General features: G+C 41.0%; 1 protein-coding gene across 1 annotated transcript in view; it reads right to left on the minus strand.

Moving 5' to 3' along the window:
- hmcn1 (hemicentin 1) overlaps window positions 1–22,413 on the minus strand; it is a gene marked incomplete at its 5' end in the record, with an annotated part of 76,580 nt that overhangs the window by 34,044 nt on the left and 20,123 nt on the right. Inside the window, 22 exons of the mRNA XM_079157217.1 lie at window positions 140–287; window positions 1,204–1,334; window positions 1,482–1,676; window positions 1,903–1,998; window positions 2,212–2,463; window positions 2,950–3,077; window positions 3,622–3,787; window positions 4,779–4,938; window positions 6,058–6,170; window positions 7,478–7,622; window positions 7,723–7,850; window positions 9,344–9,439; window positions 9,519–9,710; window positions 10,330–10,488; window positions 10,718–10,831; window positions 11,179–11,306; window positions 11,488–11,629; window positions 14,185–14,454; window positions 17,383–17,504; window positions 18,395–18,539; window positions 18,628–18,891; window positions 19,022–19,142. Coding sequence (XP_079013343.1) covers window positions 140–287; window positions 1,204–1,334; window positions 1,482–1,676; window positions 1,903–1,998; window positions 2,212–2,463; window positions 2,950–3,077; window positions 3,622–3,787; window positions 4,779–4,938; window positions 6,058–6,170; window positions 7,478–7,622; window positions 7,723–7,850; window positions 9,344–9,439; window positions 9,519–9,710; window positions 10,330–10,488; window positions 10,718–10,831; window positions 11,179–11,306; window positions 11,488–11,629; window positions 14,185–14,454; window positions 17,383–17,504; window positions 18,395–18,539; window positions 18,628–18,891; window positions 19,022–19,142 — 3,415 coding nt within the window. The remainder of the gene's footprint in view (window positions 1–139; window positions 288–1,203; window positions 1,335–1,481; window positions 1,677–1,902; window positions 1,999–2,211; window positions 2,464–2,949; window positions 3,078–3,621; window positions 3,788–4,778; window positions 4,939–6,057; window positions 6,171–7,477; window positions 7,623–7,722; window positions 7,851–9,343; window positions 9,440–9,518; window positions 9,711–10,329; window positions 10,489–10,717; window positions 10,832–11,178; window positions 11,307–11,487; window positions 11,630–14,184; window positions 14,455–17,382; window positions 17,505–18,394; window positions 18,540–18,627; window positions 18,892–19,021; window positions 19,143–22,413) is intronic.

Below are 22,413 nucleotides of genomic sequence, written 5' to 3' on the forward strand. Positions count from 1 at the left end.
ATGTATCAAAAGGGTCTCAGATGTCAGAACCATTAATGTGGAATCAATTTCAAGTTCTGTATGTCCACATGTCTGCACACAATTCTTTCCCTGTAATTCTTGGGAGTTTCCATAGACGCTGCACACTGCCCTTACTCACCCAATACATCCAGGAAGAAGTCCTTTTCTGTGCTGCCGGCGATGTTGATGGCTTTACAGCTGTAGCTTCCTGTGTCTGTTGTGGCGGCCTTCAGTAGTCTCAGGGTTTTTCCCATGTCAAGAATCTGGATGCTGTTGCTTGCAACCACCTGTCGATCAACACCAATAAACTGAATCACATTAAAAAGCAAAAACAACAGCATAATTTAGAGTTTAAGAAATACTGCTTGACAGTAATTATGGGGCTAATTGCAAGACATCATGATAAAAGGATCTACATTTAAAAAAAGCTGCAGCCTACAATTCAGGCAGAATGAAAGAGAGAGCCAACGATCCATTCAGCTGAGTAATATGATTATAAAACATGAAACGTTTTAAATTGTTGCTTAGAGCCAAGAAAATTCAGAGTGCATTGTTCATTAGATCGCTCATAACTAACAGTTTAAAGTAAGAGAACTGATTTTCCCATCTGTGCTTTGCAGGAATAATTTGTAAGGCAGCCAAGGGAACAAAAAGCAGCCAGCTAACTGAGATGTTACAGCAAAGTCTGTGCTAGTTCTCTGTTCTCGCATCAATTTATCATAATTACTCTGCCATTACAGCTTTAAACCATGCTGCCTCCATGGCTCGCCTGGCTGGTCTTTGTTACAAACGCATACACACAGGATCCACTGTGGTTTCAGGTCTGTTCTCTTGGACAGTGTACCCTGTGATCAGCGCTCATTCAGTCTTTATGAGAACTTAATAAATGAAAGGAAAGGTCATTATAATTTCTCAGTGATTTTATGGCTGTAAAGTTTGTAATCCAATCCTTGTACATGACCTACTCGACCACAGTATAAGTATAGGTTATGAAAATTATAAGGCGGCATGTTACCTAATCTCTCAGACTGTGTCTTTGATGGTAATGATGATGATGATGATGAAGATAGTGATAGTGTGTGTATTTACCTTGAAGTAACATACTTACAAAATCTTTTTTTGTGTTCTAAACATGAATGACGACTGTCAACATATTTTGTTTAAAATATATGTGAACAGCATATTCTATGGGATTTCACCTACCGGGGTCCCCTCCTTGTACCAGGTGACGACAGGGGTCGGACTTCCTATGACATCACACACCAAGCTGGTGGACTGGCTCAGGACCAATGACACGTTGCCAGGCGTTTCCTCGTCACGGAAAAACGGGGGCACTGTGGAGGTGTCAACGGTGATTACCGAGCTTTAAGCATTTGTTTCCACGGAATCAAATGTATACAAAATATAAGATAGAAGATACTTTTTAAGTGATGTGTCAGCAAATATTCTAAAGTCAGAAACATGGAGAACAGGTGAATCACCATTGACTTTGAGTTGGTACTTCCTCTCGGTGGATCCAGCATCATTGACTGCCGCACAGATGTACTCTCCATTGTCCAGCGGTGACACAGCGGCCAGAATCAGCAGCGTACCGTCCTCCAGGATGGACACACCGGGCTCATTACCCGTCAGTTCTTGGCCATTACGCAACCACCGAATCACTGGCTTGGGAAGACCTGAAATGGAGAAGATAGTGAAAGGATAACAAATATACTATATTTGACATAGTCATTATTACTGCGTATACCCTTATGTGAATGTTTATAATTACTTAACTAACTTTATCTTACTTTTACGATTTGGTAGAAGTGTAGGTACATTTTGTTATCCTATAAAAAGTGAATTATGTTCAATCCTCTTATTCCTCATAATATCAGTGGGTGGTTGTAAATGTTCCCTAACCTTTGGCAGGGCAGGGGAATGCAATACGCTGGTTTGCAACTCTCTCCTGCAGGGGACTATTGAAGGGCGGCTCCAACACCTCGACCACAGGGGGCACTGAAAACCCACAAACACATAATTAACGACAAATACGCACTCCAAAATACACGAACATACAGTACATTATGTCTTACTTTAGCATGTGTGCAATGTTTTGTGCTGCACATTTTTGTCATTTGGTTCAATACAACTTTAACAGACATATACAACTCCGAAAACATTTCAACACAAAGCAAGTTATTTGGGATAAAGACATTAACAGAGACCAACCTTGCACAAGAAGCCGTACTTGAGCCTCGTCTCTGCCTGCAGTGCTGGTGGCTGTGCAGGTGTAGGGTCCTTCGTCAGCTAGCCCCACATTCCTTAGTGCCAGGCTGCCATCAGACGATACTGGGTACCTCTTACCATCCTTTGTCCAGGTGAGGGTGGGCTCTGGGACCCCTCTCACCACACAGGGTAGCTCCACAGGGTGACCCACCTGAACCTTCATTACCCTGGGTCCCGCCTGGATACTGGGGGGCACTGCAGGACAGATGACAGAGGGCCAGATTTAAAAAAGCTTTAGTTCCTCCTCTGCACCTGCATGTTATTTATCACACAGGTACATCGGCCTGGACGTTTAGATTATAGTATATGTGCTTCTGTCATTCAGTAGTTATTCTATGTAATCCATGATGACAGTATGTCTAGACTGCAACTCTCTCAACTCTAATTTGGGTAATGTATGAGTATTGAATGGGTAGTTTTCAATGCTATTCAGCTAATTACATGACAGCTAAGGGATGAAAATCACAAATTTCATGAATACATCGAGAAACGTTGATCCAAATGAGTGTATGTTCATCATGTGATGTTTTGATAGTACTTTAAAATGTACCTAGACACAGTACACTTAGAAAAACAGGAATCCTTACTTACATGACAGAAACAAGTCATGCTGCTGCTCAGGAACCCTTGATAAAAGCATAATTAAATATTTGTTTGTGTGTTTGTAATCTTTGAACTTACCCAAAACACTTAGCTCAATGGATTGTGTTAAGTTGCCAGCAATATTCAAGGCAACACACACATAAAGTCCACTGTCTGACACTCTGGTCTTCAAGATTTTCATAGAGCCGGAGGGAAGCTGGGTGTGCCTGGGAGGAACACATACACACACAAGCAGCAATACAATAAACTGTAAAGTGAAAGTCTGAGGGGAAAGTATTACGCAAGCTTCCAATTACAAAACAAGCAAAAAACAGACTGATTTTTTTTCCACTCAATGACTATTTCAGTCATTTCTGTCAACAGATACTCCAGAATTCTCACTAATCCACCATCAACCATAATTGTAGGTGCAGTGGCAGTAGGTACAACAGATCACAGAGAAGAGTAAGATTACTCAGTCATCTTATAAAACCACAAACTTTACCCTGAGGCGATGAAGGGTCCAGAGACAGAGCACAGCAATGCAGACAGCATGGGATGTCTTTTACAACTGCAAATCTAACTTTGAGCCTACAGCCAGTATAATATGATTTTATCGAATGTTTTTTTATAGTTAATGTACAATATTATTCATGGGGGTTTACTTTAAGGCAGCAAGGTGTGTTTATAAAACAATAGCAGTGAATTTAGTGAAAAATGGCTAAAAACTGTGCCTCAGCTGTGAGCAAAGGGGTTCTGTATGTGTTTTACCTTGGAGAGAAAGGAGAGATGAGCTGCCTCTCCTTGGCCCAGCTTATGGTGGGAGGTGGGACACTGTGGACCTCACATGGTAAAATGGCGTTCTCACCCTCGATCACTGACATTTTCATCGGCTCAGCTGAGCCTCCGGCGCCACTAACGTTGGACCTAGGACGGACTGGACATACATATACACAGAAACAGTGACTCGATTCAAAGTTCTTAGACATTAATGTGACAATTTCAGACAATGTTTAATAACCTTATAAAGAAACAAACAAAAGAAAAATACTTTTTTTTATAAAGAGATTTTACAGGATCTGACATTGCTCATATGCTCATAGTGCATTTATCTGCCTATACATATTTAAAAGTACAAAGTCATACAACCTGTTGCCCACAATGTCAGAGAAGCCTTTTTCTATTTATTTTGTTCGAATGGCTATCTTTAAAGGTCGTCATCATATCTATTGATAGGGTTGGAGATAATCAAGCAAAAGTAATTAATGATAAAAGTGGTTGATAAATTGGCTACAGATAATAAAATCCTGCATTTATAGCAGGTAAAGGCAATTTCTATTAACTGTGTCAGTTAAATTTAAAAAAGTAGAGGCCAGGTTGGCTCATATCTGTCCCCCTAATTTCTGAAATCTAATTACAACTCCTCCATCACCACACACAACACAACATGGGGACAATTGGAGCAGTTAAGAAGAATGTGGAGACAATAACCTGCTGAGCACTTGGAGCTCTGCTCATTTTCACGCCTACATACATTTGCTATTGTAAGTGGGCCATGACTGTGACAGCATATTGTAGGATAAAATAAATAAATAAAAGAAGTTCAGAGGTTTGGCTTTACGAAGCAACACCAGTCATTGAGGACACTGGATCTGCACATGGAGAAGCTAAACTACAGTTGAGTTGTAACCATTAAGTCCAAATAATGGATAGTAGATCCTGTTTTGTAGTGATCCAACAGCCAACACAGTGACATGACTTTTAATGTAGTTTGCCAGCTGGTAGAGGCTGCTAGACATCTTGGCAATGATCACAGTAATTATACACATGAATTAATTTAGTAATAAATTGTTGATGTTAAATGCTACGTATAGCTTCTTTCTCTTTGCACTGATGTTATCCAACCTTTAGCTGGTGATGAGGTTTACCATAGACAGTGAGCTGGACCTTCCTGGAGGCGTAGCCGGCAGCATTGGTAGCTGTGCAGATGAACTCTCCAGTCTCATTTCCAGAGGGGGAGGTGATGAGGAGGCTGCCGTCAGAACCCAGAGAGAAGGCTGGACCACCCAAGTACATCAGCTCCCCACCCTACAAAACAAATCACAACAGGGAAAGGGCAGGGGCCAGAGTCGGTTTCATTAACTCAGCTTCATTTACTTTATTTACACTGTCATGGTGTCAGTGGTTTGACCTACGAAGCGTTCTTAAATTTATGGTTTGATTAACTTTGCTGCTGTTGATTAAAAAGGCTGTAATAAAAATTGTATTAGTTATATATATATTATACAATCAAATAATCCAAAACAAAAAGCAAATGTTAAGTCAGTGCCTCCGGATTGTGTTGTCTCTGGACTGCCCCTTTGAATCTGACATGACTAACTTGACTTGACTTGATTGATGTTATAGAGAACAGCAAAGGAATCAGCGGAAATCACATTTTAACAGCTGGTGCAAAACTTAGCAGGGTCTAGTTTCATGTGTCCCTCTAGCCCTGTTCACTTTAACAGCATCGCTTTTACAACTCAGAGAAACTAGTGTAAAAGATGGAAAAAAGGGAGGAACTGTCCACATACACACACACTAACACACAAAAGTGCACATGTAAAGACTGAGCACACAGTACGGGCTAATGGACACGGGTAGAGCTGTTTTAATGGAGCGGCACATGATCGACATACATGTAATCTCACACAGACGTTTTCCTATCATGTGCTATCAATAGAGTAAGAAGTGTACGACAACGCTGACCTTTGACACAAAACAACACAAGGACTTAATCCCCTGTAGTTGAAAACAGTGCATCCACATCTGGACCATTTCAAGTGGAACTTATCTCTGCCCAAAACTGCACAGCCACACTACATGAACATAAATTGTTCACATTTCAAATCCAAATGAGCTGCATAAAAGCTTTAACCGAGCACCATGTCGCGGTGTCTAATCTGGTGATACTTGGCCAAAGTGTGATGCAACATGAGCAATCTTGGCTGTTATACATTTTACCTGTATGCTTTTTCTTGATTCACTTACATACTTTTAATTTGGTTTCACTTTATCTCCCTTTTATTATTTTGCCATTGATGAAGAGATAATTAAGGTCTTCAGTGGCAGGAAAACGGCACACCACTGCAAGCAGGGAGAACTGGCTCTTACTTTGGTATATTTCATACTAAAACAGGTACTAAGACAGGTGATGCCAATCCATACCTTGGTCCAGGTAATGTCAGGGGCGGGTACTCCACTGGCACGGCAGGGTAGCGTGATGGGTGTGCTCTCAATTGTGCTGAACACCTGAGGGCCATACTGAATGGTAGGAATCACTGGAAACATAGGAGAAAAAGATTCGTTTTTTTGTGTATACATACATTCATCAAGTATTTGTAAAATCTGGTTGTAAAGATGAATTTCCTGCTCTGCATCTAGTGTGCATTTGGTTCTCTCTGTGTGTCTCTTATTTTCTTCTTCCCTTCTTTGTCCTTTCCCTCTCTCCTTCCTTCTCACTATTTGACTTGTTTTGTTGTTTGTTACAACTCTGGGAATCTGCAGAAAAGATCAGCCCTGGGAGGCTTGAAGCCTCTTCTTGGAAATGAGAAATGTGATTAAACTAACAAAATCACACACGGTGTACACAATACGATCCTGTATGGCATGGTGGTCTTCTATCTGCAGTCTTTGCACATACATTGCATTATGTATGCTCTATGGAATGTATATCTCAGAGGTTATGATGGGAAATGTAACTATACACTGACCTACATAGTGTAAATATCCAGTGCTTTGTGTATTTACAGATAGAAAGGACTGACCTAATTTCAAGAAGGGAGTCAGTGCATTTACAGAAAATATAAATGTATATATATATATATATATGGTGAGCACATTTTCCCCTCTCACTGTGCTCAAAACTCTGCCATTACCCTCAGCTGCTCCTGGTTTTAATGCAACCTCAAAGATAATCCTATTCATGAGGCTCAGAGCCCTCTGCAGTGTAGAGGAGACATTCAAGCAGGGCAGTGAGAAATGGAGAAGGAAACAAAATAAAAGAAAAAGAAAAAGGAACCTGGAACTATAGTGTGTTATAAACAATGTATTAAATGTTTATATACTGCTTATAAAGGCTAAATAGGGAGACGTTAAGTAAAAAGTCACTGTTTCAAGAAGAGCATCTTATTTGGATTCTTTTTATTCTCCTTTTTAGACACATTGCTACCCTTTACATCAAATGAATGGCACCAACTGCTGTTTTGTGAAATTGTGCGAGTACTTTATGCTCTTTTTGCCCCTTTCATTAAATAGACTCGGTCAGTCTTTAAGGTAAAACTAAACAAATTGACAAAATATATGGCAATTAGACAACTGATGACATTTTTCCAGTTATATTCAATAATAGTAAAATATGATATAGAGACATAACATTAGCATTAACTACTCATTTGTATTACGACCCTGTACAGTCAGCAGAAATATCAAAATTCCCCAATTCTTATTGCACATACATGTTTATCCATGTGATCCAGCTGATACAACACACACAATGTGGGTCCAGCTAGTGCTCAAAAAGGGTTTTAACAAATTGTTAAGCATGTGCATGTCTATTCATAGTTTGTATGTAAGTTTTGTAGACTACCATAGATGTTGACAGTGGTGGTATGGTTGGTGGCCCCAATAACGTTTTCAGCCAAACAGGTGTAGTCACCCACATCGTCCAGCCGGACTCTCTCAATATGCAGACTGCCGTCCCTCCTCACTGTCCAATACTGGTCTGAGGTCACCTGAAACATTTGTAGGTTGAAGTGGTTCAAATGAAATCATGGCTATTTAAAATAAAGACATGGAAGACATTTAGAAACTGTAAACTCTCTGTGTTCTCACCAAGCCGTAGTTGTGTAGCCACTGCCTCTCAGGCAGCGGATTCCCAGCCAATAGCACACACGGCAAAGTCACCTGCTGGTCCTCGATTACACTGAGTACAGCCGGACTCATCGCAATGACAGGCGAGACTGCAGATACCATGCAAACCATTATACAGGGCTTATGTAATAAATAAAAAAAATCAAGGAAGCTGAGAAGATGACAGGAAAGTATTCAAGAAAATTATTAAGTAGATTCATATCAGCAGGGAGCTGTAAAAATCATGTGTGATTCGATGTTGTTGAGCTGTACAATATGTGGGTAGCAGCCTCTACTGTGCATAGAGACCAAACACACACACACACACACACACACACACACACACAGGTCAAGTAGCTTTCTGTGTCTGAAAGCATACAGACAAAAATACCCAATAAATTGTCATAAAATATAACAAATGTTTTAAATTTGGTGTGTCAACACTTAACAGAATGGACAGAAAGTGTGGTTGTATTTATTCTCGAAGGAAGCACATGTGTAAGTGTTTGTGTGTGTAATGTACGATGAATAGGGAATGCTTGTTTGCTATAAATACACTAACAATACAGCATATACAGTATACATTTTCCACAGCTGCTAAAAGTAGCAACACTCTAACTTCCCTCATATATGCATACCTATACATACCCCCATACATATACACACACGCGTAATGGCATTACTTTTGTCTAAATGGTTTGGCTGTGTTCACTCAGACAATGCTGATGCTGTGACAGACATACAGGGTGTTGTCAAGGGGAATTTTACGACCGCCCTGAAGGACCTGGGAACACAACCTCACACACACACACACACACAAACACGCATATACACATGCATGCCAACTTAATTGCTCTCTACTTCCACCATTTTCCAAAGAAGGTACTTTACATGTGCTTCTGCATTGGGTGTGCGTATCTCATGAGACAATGTTGTCAGTGGGGAAATGGGGCAGTGGGGCAGTAATATAGTGTATGTCATCTGGGTGGGTCTGTGGTTTCTAACCTTTGGCCCACATATAAGAGCTCAGCGTGTTTCCACTGTAAAGAAAACCGTGAAATAGTAACAGTGGTTAACAAGGCCCATGTGTTCAAACACACCCACTGAAATGTGCTAATGAACTCACACTCACGTGTAAAGACTGAAACAGAGACACACACACACACACATCCACAAGGACATACAGCACATAGGCCCTCAACGGTACTGTATGCGGTTTTAGAAGATGTACTGGACATGGAGAGTAGATATGATCATTGAATGGACATAAATGCATAATCAGCTAAAAGTAATGTGAGCATGTGTGAGTATGTATATCTTTTTTATGACATACAGGTCTATCTAAGCACTTTTTCAGTTCAGCTACGCTTCTGTATTCCGTCATTTCCACATAACTTATTGCATGTCAACCCATATCAAATTGCCCCTCGTGATTTCTAAGATAATTAATCAATCACTAATAAATCAATGAGAGCCCAGATGGAAATAAAAAAGTACACAGCCTGATGTATTTCTGTGAATAATAGCTTTCATTTAAAGATTAAGAGACACTACCATTTAAGAGACAGAAAAAAAAAGTCAGAAAGGCAAGACTTGTACTCACCCAGTCCAGTCACAGTGATTCTTGCCTGGGCCTGGATCCTGCCAAAGTGATTGTGAGCCTCACAGACATATACCGCCTCATCTTCCACCCACAGGTCTGAGAGAAAAAGGGATATTTATGTCGGCATAAATGTAGAGAATTTCATGCGTAATGTGTTTCCCACTAAAACACTCACTGGTGATATGAAGACCTTCCCTGCTCCTCGCAATAGTGCCATATGCGCGGGGCCTGTTGAAAATCGGAAGTCCATCCTCTCTCTTCCAGGTGACCTGTGGTTCGGGGTGACCTTGGGCAAGGCAGAGCAAGGTCCCATTGGAGCCGATGTCCAGCGCCACATCGGATGGCTCTCGGGTGAACTTGGGTGCGACTGGAACGATCGAGGTTGAAGATGGAAAAGGTCAAAAGGTTTGGGGGATATCCAGCCATCTGTATTGCATTCTACAGACAATCAACCTGTCCATCATGTAAGCTCGGGTTGTTCACAACTGGTTTTACGTACTAAACTGTGTGAATATGGAGCGCCAGATTATTTAACATTAAATAAGTAATTATGACACAAATAATCACATGGATAAAAAATGATAAAATGATATTATATATCACAGATATTAACACACTCCTGTGTAACATTGTTTAGGTTTAAAACAGACACGTTATGCCGAGCAAAGGCATCGTTCATTAACTGCACCAAAGCAGCCTTTCTATCATTATAAACAGACATCGCTAGAGTATGCTGTGAGCAACACCCAATTCATTGACCGTTTAGGGTTTAAGGATCTAAGAAGCACACCATGAAACAGCCACCTGTAGCAACATTGCAACACAAGAAACAAGAAATGACTCCATCACTTCCAAACTCTGCATTCTGCACATTGACATCTATGGTAAGTTTGCACAAGTTGTAATCTTGCTATTTATTTTGTTCTTATTCAGGGTTAATTATTCTGATTAGTGCTTTTTACAACTAAACTTGGTACAACTCTCACCTCCTACATCAAGAGAGATCTTTCCTGATGAGGTGCCAGCAGCATTGACAGCTACGCAGGTGTAATCTCCAGCATCGACATCCTGGGTCTCCTGGATTGCCAGTAAACCTCCGAACGCGTCCACGTCAAAGCGGGATGATGAATGCAGCTGGACATCACCTAGCAATTAGGCCAAACAACAGTGGAGGGTGGTCAGCTTAATTCTTATTTGGATTGTGTGATCAACTAGTGGGAAAAACTAAAAGTTTTTGAAATTCCAATGGGGTGTTATTTTAGCTCAACGCTGAGCTTTTCATATTTTTTCATGGTTTTAGTTTTTTAGTTTGTCCTGAATATTCAAATGTCCAAATATTGTTTTTGTTGTTGTTGTATTTCCTTCTTCTGTTACCTTTGTACCACCAGATCTCAGGCTGTGGGATTCCAGATGCAGAACAGACCATCACTGTGGTTTCTCCAATGGCGATGAGAATATCCCTCAAAGCCACTGTCACCACAGGAGATTCTAGGAAAGGAGAATTGTTGAACAGACAGAACATCAGTATGACAGAGGGAGCAAATGGAAATGCAGATGTGCACATTGAAGTAAATGTCAGTTTTATTTATTTCCATTTGACTGCATGTGCTTTGTGTCATGCCATGCATATTTTCTTTTTAGGTATAGGTGTGAATGTGAGCGTGAACGTTTGCCTGTCTCTATGCTTGTATGTCTGTGTGATTGACTGGCGACCTGACCAGGCTGTAACCCGCCTCTCACTACATGTCAGCTGGGATTGGCTCCAGCTCCTCGTGACCGTCTAAAGGATAATATATAGCTCATGGATGGATGGATGGATGCTTTGTGGCACTCACCGATGTAAGTGAGGATGGAGGTCACCGTGTCTGTTCCAGCCTTGTTGCTTGCCAGGCAGCCATACACTCCTCCATCCTTTTTCTCCATGTTTCTTATAACTAGCGTGCCATCAGGAGTCATCCTGTGTCTGAACACGCAAAATACACAATTCAGTATTTTCATGAAATTTCAACATGATCACATGGAAGCATGACTGGAAAACGTAAAGTAGAACTTGAAATTTTGATTGATTGATATTATAAAATACAAAAACAATTAAGAAACAGAAAAGTCCTCAAATCTACTCAAGTGAAAGGAGATGAATTCACCTGCTTGATGCCATGATGAACATGTCATTGTGGGTCCAGACCAGACGGGGTGGAGGGTAGCCGCTGGCCGAGCATCTGATCCTCATCTCCTCTCCTGCTGTAAAGGTTTGATTCCGGGGCTCTACTGAAACCCTGGGCACCTCTAAAGGAAAACATACAAGATAAGATATGACTTTATGAAAGCTAAAGAGAGGTACAAAGATACAAATTTGCCAGATCAAACAATTAATCAATATTCGTCTAATTCAGTCGCTCAGTTCACTTAGTATACTGTAATGACTGCACTGGCTAAATTCAATCAATTAGTCAACAGTCTATCTTTGAAACAATCACTATTAAAATATGTGAAAGTAAAAAACTAAGTTATGGATTAAAATGTATATACAGTTGATTTGGGGGTTCGCTTCCTGATGTGAAAACATCAAATAAAATATATTTTCCATCATTAAGGATATGAGTGATTTTGGCTTTGAGAAATGTCACATAAAAATCTTGAAACACATAGTGTTACATATTAGTACACTTAAGGTGTTGTCGATGATGTTTTGGACCTTTACATGCAAGTCATCACCCTGAATGAAATCAGGCGCAGCAGTAAGATGTAACAGAGCATAAACTTTTATTGTCACTGTAGCTGGATTTCTTCAATGTTTCACAGCATATCTTTCACCCTCATTTCTTATCTATTGGTAAAACAGGCAGGAATATTGAACCAAGGCCCAGAGAAGCTGGGGAATTGGAAACTATTTTTCAATTGATTCATGATGTGTAACTGTAATTTATCCCTTCAAGGCCATGTTTCCTCTGTTCTATTCCCACTGCTAGAAATATCTCCAGTTTCTGACCTTTCCACCCTGTAGAATATACAGGGTGAGAACTAGTCTTCACAATGGAGAAACAGAACGCTTCCAAAACAAGAAAATAACAATCTGTGTCCATCTGAGATGCCGGAGAGGGATTTATTGTGTTATAATGTTATAACACCGGTGTGTTCTTAGTCTCAGCGCCTCGGGCGTCAGGCTGACCTGTGATTATACGACTCGGACAAGGTCAAAAGTAAGGGCGTCAGAACAACTTTATTTACAGCCAGGCCGGCCTCTCTTCTCAATTGCTTCTTCCATCTCATGAGGTCACCCTGCCCTGAGGGGGGGGCGGGGTGATATCTGAGTTCAGGAACAAAGAAGTTCCTGAGAGGGAAGATGCATTGTTCTACCTTAATGTTTCAGAAAGAAGCCTGTCTTCAGCACTCTGTTCATCACCTGCTCCACTCAGCTACATTCACTCCCATTTGCATCCTCCTCCCATCTCGACTTCCCCTGGTCTCTGACTATTTTCCTCTTATCACCAATGTGCATCCACAACAGCAAGAAACCAGCTACAAATCCTCTTCATCCTATTTCTGTTGGCATGTGGCCATGCAGAACAAGTTCCACTGTGTTCTGTCCAAGTGTTGTAAGATGTCAGCAGACTTTACTCACTTCAAAGTGAGACTAATAACTAGGATGGGTCTGACCAGGGGGTAATTAGGAAACCCTAAGGGCTTGCTGACAGATGTTTTAGAGAGAAACAGAGATAAGGCCAAGAAAATAATCTGGAAAAAGCAGTAAGAAATTGGTTAAAGAAAAGAATAACAAAGAACGTAGTGACAGGATGATGTGAAAAATGATGAACAGGTGAGGAGATATGAAGAGAAAAATATCCAGTTCATACCAGGAAAAATGTCACTAACTCACTAATCAGTGAGACAAGCCAAATGACAGAGCTCCCCTCCAACCCTGTCTGCAGTACTGGTATTAAACCTGCAATTGTTCAATCTGTTCTCGTAAAATCACAGGGAACTTTTCAATTACTCAGGAAAAATGGTTCAAGAGAAAAAGTCAGCTTAAGGTGAAGTGAAACAATTTCTTTGATGTTCTTTAAGGGATGTTTTTGTTTCAAAGCATCAAGACCTGGAAGGACACATACAAGGAGGGATTTAGGCGACAGTAAGCAGCAGATGGTCTTTGTATTAACTTCTTCTGGGACTGATGGATGTATAACAAAGTCAATACTGGATGTCCATTTGGATTGGAATATGTAAAACAAAGCTTCTTCGTTGCTCTCACTTACTTTCTTTCAACCCTCTGTACCTCCTGGATTCTTGTCAATGGGTTCTGGCTGAAATCGTCTGTTAATGGCAGGTTTTAGTTGCTTTATTACATCGGCATTTCCTGGCCAAGCTCGGGCCTATGCTCTGTGGTGCTGGCCAGATAGCACAGAGATACTCTGTGCAACAAAGTGTTCCTGATTCAGTGTCAGTGAAGTGTTAGAAACAGGACTATGAGAGCTGACTGGAGATGGAAAACTCTACTTTAGCGCTGCCTGAGAGTCAGGCATAAATAATATTCACACGTCCCATAAAGCATTAGGGTGAATTACAGGGAGCTGGGGAGGGAAGAAGGGTGGGGGGGCACTTGGGATACAATGGTGTATTTGGGAGGGGGGATGTGTTTGCCAAGAGTTGTGTTCCCCCAGGGTGTAAATCACGAACAAGAAAAGTCTCACAAGACCATGGAAGCACACGCACATACACCGGCAACAAGAAAGTTTAACTGTGCTCTTTCAGACCCAGTTGTTGTAGGATGATGTGTATTTGTCACTTCTCACACAATTCTGATCTTTAACCACAGAATCATATCAAACACATAAGCTCCTCACCTTGCACAGTGAGGTAGATTCGCTCTGTCTGCACCCCTCCTTCGTTTATAGCGATGCATTCATACCAGCCCGAGTGATCTGGGGTCACAGCGGACACCTGTAGCGAGAGGTTGGTCAACACGAGCACCTGTGGGTTCAGGCGGGCATCTTGACTTCCTCTCAGCCAGGTGAGGTTGAAGCTGACCGTGCTGACGACGTGGCAGGTGAGGACGGCACGGGAGCCAGGAGACACGGTCACATTACCCTCGACTGTGATGGCCGGAGGCGGCTCTGCAGGATGAGGAAATAATGTGGTTGAGAGGAACTTTACACCATAAAGAAAGCTAAACAGGAATTCAGAGCAAGTTGTTACTTTCTTGCTGACACTTACGTATGTAAGACATGAGACATGTCATATTTTCCAGTCATGGGGAGCAATTTTGCAGACCAAAAACACATTTTTTGTAAACTAACATTTAGTAAAAGTATGAGAAGGAACATACATTGTTGGTGTTTACCAGGCTGAAAGGGTCTAGTGAAAGAAGCTTTCCAGTTGAATTATGGGAAATGCAGGATTGAGTCATTTTGGAGCTGGACCTATACTTGGGGCAGGATTCCTCTGCATCTGCTGCTTCGATCGAGACTATTCTTTATTTAATCTGTTAACCAATTTATGACAATACAATATTACATTTCTGGAGTAGCCCTTTAACAAAAAAAGTAAATAAAATGTTATTTTTCACTTTAGAAACTTTACGAAAGTAGCTCTTGTCTGGGAGGAACCTTCATCATCTGCATGAGCAGTTAAAATAATCCATATTTCATCACCAAATGCAGCATATTGATGTCTTTCTAATCCTCATATGGTGCATTGTCTAAACTACAGTGTGTGTTTGGAGGTAAGCATTTTTTTTTTTACTTTGTAAAAAGGTATTCCATGTCGGTTATCTTGGCTATCTAGATGTGTGCAACAGAAAGGTAATTTTTTAAACAGCCCCTATTAGAATGATGTTCATCTTCATATCCTAATTCTCTCTCTTTTCCACCATCTCTGTCTTTCCTCTCGTCACCACATTGAAGACAATCCCATTAGTCTCAGTGTGTCTTCCATCATTTTTCTTCAGGGATGAGCCAAAGCAATGCAGGGAAAAGGAGAGAGAAAGAGAAGATGGGGGCGCGGAGAGGTAGCAGAGGCTTTGGCACTGATACAAGGAGGATGCTGGAGATTTAAGCATAGGTCCTTGGGATTAGGATGACATAACTTTGGCAACTGAGTGGCTATTATGTGTGTTTTTCTGTGTGTTCAAATGTTAAGTATGGAGGCCTGTCATACTGTTCAGAATATCACTGACAAAGGTTGGAGTTGTGGCTGAGAAGGATTAACTTCATCCAAATGTATATACGTCATAAGAGGTAAAAAAGCTGGACAAACTAAGTCCCCTCTCCACCTTTGGGCTGCCAACATGGTGGGTGAGTTACAATAATGAGTTACGCTCAGACATTACACAGATCCCTGCCTGGCTCCCTCTCTCCTTTTTTTTTTTTTCCAAAGCGTCTTTCAACTACCTCTCACTCTCTTTTTCTCTGCACTCCACCTTCTTCCATTCTGCTTGGCATTCATCATGTTGATGGCGCTCCAGTGAATTTCACAAAGCAGGAAGTTTTTTTGGATAAGGAGCCATGTGGTGTCAGCTCTGGGGTCTCAAAATGGAAAGGGCTCAGTTGAAAAAAAAAAAACCTCGCGCTGCAGAGGATTTTGGAAAAGCCAAAAATTGATTTTTGTTTTTCCCAGCGGTGAAATTAAAAGTATAAATCATTATATGATTCCACTGGTTTGGTCTGTGCTCAAAGCTTTGACACGATGATGGTCACAAAATTAACCACACAAGTAATTTATTACATGGATTATGAATTTCATTTATCATTGTGGTGTTGTTGTATTGAAAGTGTGCACCCGAGTCACAGCATAGCCACCTAAACTATAACATTACTGTTTTTCTTGGTCCACAGCCTGGAACTTACTTACAGCTTTATATGTATGCTCACCTTACATCATATTGACATTCCATTACTTACAAATCAGGCACACAAATCATACCATAAACCCCATGACATGATCGCTGTGAGGCATGGATTACAATATCATGGTAGGGTCAAACTTCCCGAAAGCTACATTCATTCTGCCAACATGCAGGTTCTCTGCATGTGATCCACAGCAAGAGACCTTGAACCCAGTGAAATCACATCAACTGCAGCTTGGATTCCAAAGTGGAAGTGTGTGTTTGTGTGTGTGAACATGTGTTTCAACCTATCGAGCAGGACATAAACCTCTTGCTGCATCATTTCACACAAAGTATTTTTTGCGTCTTTATACAGTGAGTGTTGTTTTGTTAACATGAATCAGTACATTAATGTCAGCCCTTTTTGATGTAAAAAATAATGTGTTTTTCCAAATGTATTATTACATACTGGCAGGCTGCCAGAGTGCCGATGTTACACCATTGGGAACGAGAGACAAAGTAAACTGACTTGCGTTGTAGCCTACCTGTCATGGGCAGACAGCGTGTTGTTAATGGTATTAAAGAGGAAGGAACACATCTACGTAGACGGATACTTAATATCGGTATTCTGTTGAAGTAATGCAAAATTTAAATATCTCCCTTTTTGGTCTCCTTTTTCTTAAAGGAGAACAAAGGTTGTGTTTTACAGAGCAGATACGTATGCTGTAGCAGAAAAAACAAAACGCCATTTAATTTCAGTTGGATTACAAATTGCTCACTTCCCTACACAAAACCCCATCACACACCAATTACACTTGTTGACAGTCTAATGCTTGCCAGCCCATAAGCATTACTGTCTTACAATCCTGGCTCATTACACGCAGTGTTGGAGAGTAGCTCACTATACACTGTTAATTAACATAAACTACAGTATAACGGTCCATTGGCAAAAGTGAATACTGCAGTCTATGTCGCGAGTCATTCTGACATGTAATAGTGTCTTAATACATAATTTGTCTCATATTCTGCAGTAGCTCCAGTTACCTTTTGTTAATAATATGGTTACTAGTTGTCATTGTAGTACTCAACATAGTATATTTGTGTTGACAGAGAGTGTTCTGAGGACTGCATTTTGTGGGTGCTTGTAATCACATGTGTTGAATAAGTTGCCTGTTATCATCCTGTGACAGGGTGATTGAGTCTTGGTATGTGTGCTTACCTGATACATCTAGGAAGGTGCGAGCTCTTCCTGTCCCAGCGCTGCTGATAGCAATACACTCGTAGTAGTCCTCATCCTTCAGAGTAACCTGGGCTATCACCCATGATGCATTGTCGGACTCACTAGAATCCAAAGGAAGAACGTTCAATACCTTTCTCTTCACTATTTATTAAGAATAATGTTAAATCCATTTTATCTGCTACTAACTCATCCCTCGATCGGGTGGAAATCCAATCAGATTTAGTCACACAGGGGGGCAGAGATGAAAATAATATGCACGTTTTAACCTCCAACAGAGTTGGAAGGTGGGAAGGAAGCACAGTTTGGATCTTTCTGCCTGCTGAAGAGTAATCTCTCAGAAGGTTTCAATAGATTTGCATGAAATGTGGTAACCATTGGCCAAAGTGTTATTGTTTCTCAGCATGTAATGATGGAACAGACTATCATATCATCATCAAACTCTCAGCTGAGAGAAGAGGGGGCGAATCCTTCATCATTGTCCCAATCCAACACCATAGTGCATCTGTGGAGCTCATTTCCAGCTGGAACTTGACCGCATCGCTTTCCAAAAACCTGCTAAGGGCGGCCCATACAGCCTACTGAACAAATACAGTTCTGACTAAACACATGTTGCAGAAATTATCTTCTGAAATGCTTCAAAGACTTTAACAGATGTATTCCACGTCACAGCAATACGTGATATTCTTCTGACTTTAAACAGGTTGGCAGATGGGACATGGATAAAACAACCTTATGATGAAAGTACATCACATGCACCTGGCATATACTGACAGTTACTCAGTTTTGGCAGAGGTATGCACTTTACAGCATGTTTTTTTCTTCTTGATCTCTAACCTTTGGGATTTTGCTTATATTTGAGAAGAGCAACAGAGTAGGTGTCCCTCATTGTAACTCTTACGAGAGTAAGAGTTAGAATAGAGGGTTTAAGTAGAGTCTGTAAACCCCCTTTTTGCAAATTTGTTATATCAGGCTACATTTCAGCCCTGCTCACCTGAAAAACTGGTCCACCCCAAGTCGTCTCCCATCCCTGAAGAAGCGCTGAGTGAAGGGGATCAGGCTCTCTACCTGGCAGTTGACAGCCCCTCTCTGTAGGTAATAACCATGACTTATGGCTGGCATCAGCACCTTAGGGGCATCTAAAAGAGAGATAAAGGCAAAAAAAACAATAAATATCTCAAATTACTAAATAATTCCACACAACTAAATATGGGTGACATCACTGACCAGGTATAATGCTTGAGAAGGAAACACTGGAGACTCTCTGGAACGTGAAACCGTCCCGGTCGTTTCCCGTCACCCGCAGGAAGAAGGCCTCGTTGGGTGGAACAAACTCTGTGATGTTCCAGAGGCTGAATGGCTCGCGGTCAGGGTAGTAACGGATTGGCAAAGTTTTGACCACTTCGCCCTTGATTGACAGGAGCTCTAGCCTGTCAGCGCGAGCAGGAGGTGAGAGCCCAGTGGTGTTCAGAAGGATGTGTGTGGAAATACCTGGAAAGACGGTATGACATACGGTATACTTTAATGTCCCAAAGCTAAAAGATAGAAGTGAGCACAGCAGGTGAACTAAAGCAAACAGTTGTGGTGGTTTTAACAATTTGGTAAGGTTGACCTCACTGACCTTGAACTGGCCTGCTGGAGGTCTTTTTGAAGTCCAGGGTGGGCTTTCTGGAAAACCCGACTCGGAAGTCAATGTTGCTGAGACCTGAGATACGGACTGAGTGTCTTCCTCCACTAGAGGTCTGTATTAAAGAAAGGGGACATATATATTTACAGGTGTATACGTGCAGGACTCGGGTTGTATGTCAGAACTACTGGTTCGTACAATCTGTGTTTCTGGCGTCCATGATAAGATTCTGTCTTAAAATCCAGTGAAAGATCAGAATCTATATTAAAAAAGTACAGTTTTGCAGTCTTTATCATTTAAAAACTGTTTTGATAAGTAGTAGAAGAACGTTGGTACACATTTTCTTGGTCAATAATCCAGGTTGACACATTTTATATAACTCAAGAAAACAAAAGATAGAAGAGTTTTTTCATCAAAGGCAGAACTGAGTGGTCTAAATGACAGACAGCACTGGGACTGTTGTGTAAAAGCCTTTTGTACTTCAACCATCCCTGCATGTATAGACAAGCCACTCTGAGTCTTGGCTGACTGTCGAATGACAAACACCCGAGCATATAAAACATCGTCAATTCAGAGATGACCCATTCAGTCTGACATTCATGCTTTAATTAAACAAACACGACCACTATAATCAAAGAGTGCATCATGTGGTGATCATCGCGTGGAGGTCCTTTGAAGCACTGAAGAAATAGAGACAGAGTAATTACAATGAAATATAGGTTGGTGAGTGGTGGAAACTCCTCATCTTTGGTAAAACACCTTGGAGGTGTCACAGACATTGACTCACAATGCTGAGTGAGGTATGCATACCTACACTAGTCATTTGCAATTGCCTAAAATGAAAAAGAATGTGTGGATTTGCTGTATTTTACAATGACTGCGTTCTACCTGACTTAAATTCCCTGTGAAAAGAAAGCCACCAAACAGCGTAAAGCGGTGCACTTAGGCACACACATACCAAGCTAGAGATGAAATCGCTCAAACAATGAGGTAATACCAGGACAAAGGGGATCCGACAAAGCCTTAAATGCTAATGCCTGCCATCATGAAAAACAATACATGTCGTGGCCATCAAACCTGCTCTAATGGCTGCAATTGAATTACCCCGGGTCACTAGTTGGTTGTAAATGAGGCCATAATTAGGGGAGAGATCCCTTAAAGGTCACGCTCAAGACAAGAAGGGTCCCTGTCATTAAAGCTACTCATTTCACAATTTCACACCCAACCGCACAGATTGACCAGCCTCAAATACGCCCTCACACAGTTCAGTCAGCACGTGTGTGGCCGGGATCAGATAAGTGATACAGATTTTTACACTTTAACACTTTCTGATGTGTTTCTTTAGAACACATGCAAAGAAAAAACTGTTTAAGTTGTCACTGTGCGTAGACACACTATTATGAATCGTAGTGAAGTGATTTGAGATTCTTTAAAGGTTACGTTACATTTATCTAATGTGTTTTATGTACACTGATAATGAAGTGCTTTTCACTCGATCTGTCACTGGCAACAGCAATTCCTGCGTGATATAAATTTCACTCTCAATTACACAAATGTATTGCTAGGGCTTGAATGATTTAGCTCTATTGTATTACATTTTCACAATATGGGTGGAAAATATATCATAGCAATCTACAATCTAAGTAAAGCATTAAGACCTAATTAGTAAAACATGATCTGAATCATCAAGCCGCAGGAGGGAACAGGATGGAGTTAACTTGAATATGTTTTGTAAAGTTCAAAAACATTGTAAAGTCTTAGTTTTCTATGCATTTGGCTCTTTAAAATGACCGTCCGGCTTCTTTCCCCACATTATTCAAATGATTTGATGTTTTGTTTTGTGTTCAGCAGGATACCTGGCCGCTGTCTACACACTAGACAAAATAATGTAAGAAGAGAGAGCAGCGGAAAAAGCAGACACAAAGAACAAGAGGTGGGCAGGTTACCGGCGTGCTTTTAAAATTACAGCCTTTCCAAACTACTATCTTGGGCAATAAAATTAAATTCACCTTAAATGTACTCATCAATGCTGAGGTCACTGCAGCACAAAGAAGTCTCACCTGGATGACTCATATATTTAAACACATACAAACTAACACACAGTCACACACAAGCACAAATAGAAGAGCTGTTCACTACCAATGAAGATCTTGTTTTCACATTAGAAACTGACAATAGGGTCGCTGAGTGACTGGCATCTGTCTGTGCACACCTGGTATCATTTCCTCTTCGTGAGAAAAAGAAAATTACACAATTTATTGCACATCGATTACACTTATTTGCACACCGATTGCACTTAGTAACAGTTGTAGAATATACTGAATTCAGCAGAATGTGAAGTCGGCCGGTGAGGTGTAAAACTATGGGCAAAACAAAAGAAGCGGGCGGTGATACTGGGGGGAGCCCACCTTCTACACTCCAACACAACATCCAATTAAAGGCAGATTAAGATGGATCAAATTCCTTTTCACACACAATCTATGGCCCGGTTCTTACACTGGGGTGTCATGGTCTATTAGCCTTACTGAAACCCAGCATGGCAGAACAGTGAAATCCCCCAAAAGTATTTATCCACATTTCTTTCGATGTCCTGGGAAACATGGCTGCAGATGAGAGGGAAATATTTTTAGCTCGCAAGCCAGAAAGAGTGGTTAAAGTGTCCAAGTTGAGAAATGGGGGGAAAAAAGTGATTTATTGGGACTAAAGAAAGAGAGAAGAGGAGATCTGCCTGGGCTTCTCTGAGGGAGATAATTAGAGGAGTATATGCGTTGGCAGGGAGATGCACGAGAAAAAATGAGAGGCAAACAGACAGAAATGAGACAGGAGGATGATACAGCTCACCATATCTGAATAGAAAGCAAATACCCCAATCAAAGACCTCTGATATGGTGTTTAAGATGATATTAAAGAGAGCACACAGTGATGCAGAACTGTTAATCTTTGAATGTCTTTTAACCCCAACGTTTCCATTTAACAAGTAACTCCAATAGAAAAAAAACAGGGTGTTATAAAGGCTAAAAATCCAATCCAAACAATCAATCTGAACCTGAAAAAAGGTCTGGCAGGGGTAACGCAACATACTCCGGAGTGTGTTCTAGTCTCTAAAACACATGGAAAAAGACATCTACAGTAAGAACGGTTGAGCTCCTGCCAGTTCTTCTGTGTGAGCAGAGAAAGGGCTTCTTACACGGGTGTTTAGAGACCACAGCATGAGACTAACCTGTGGGTTAAGTGCAGACAAAAAATGCATTCCTCATTCATGTTACTTTTTTGAGATACTTTTACATCCCCAAAATGTAAATGCATGCGATTTCAACTTTAAACTTTTGCCCCAGAATGTCATTACTGCCTACTGAGAGGGAATTCCAAACGCATTAATTGGCTTG

This window comes from Pholis gunnellus, assembly GCF_910591455.1.
Source record: "Pholis gunnellus genome assembly, chromosome: 4".
NCBI classification, from domain to species: Eukaryota; Metazoa; Chordata; class Actinopteri; order Perciformes; family Pholidae; genus Pholis; species Pholis gunnellus.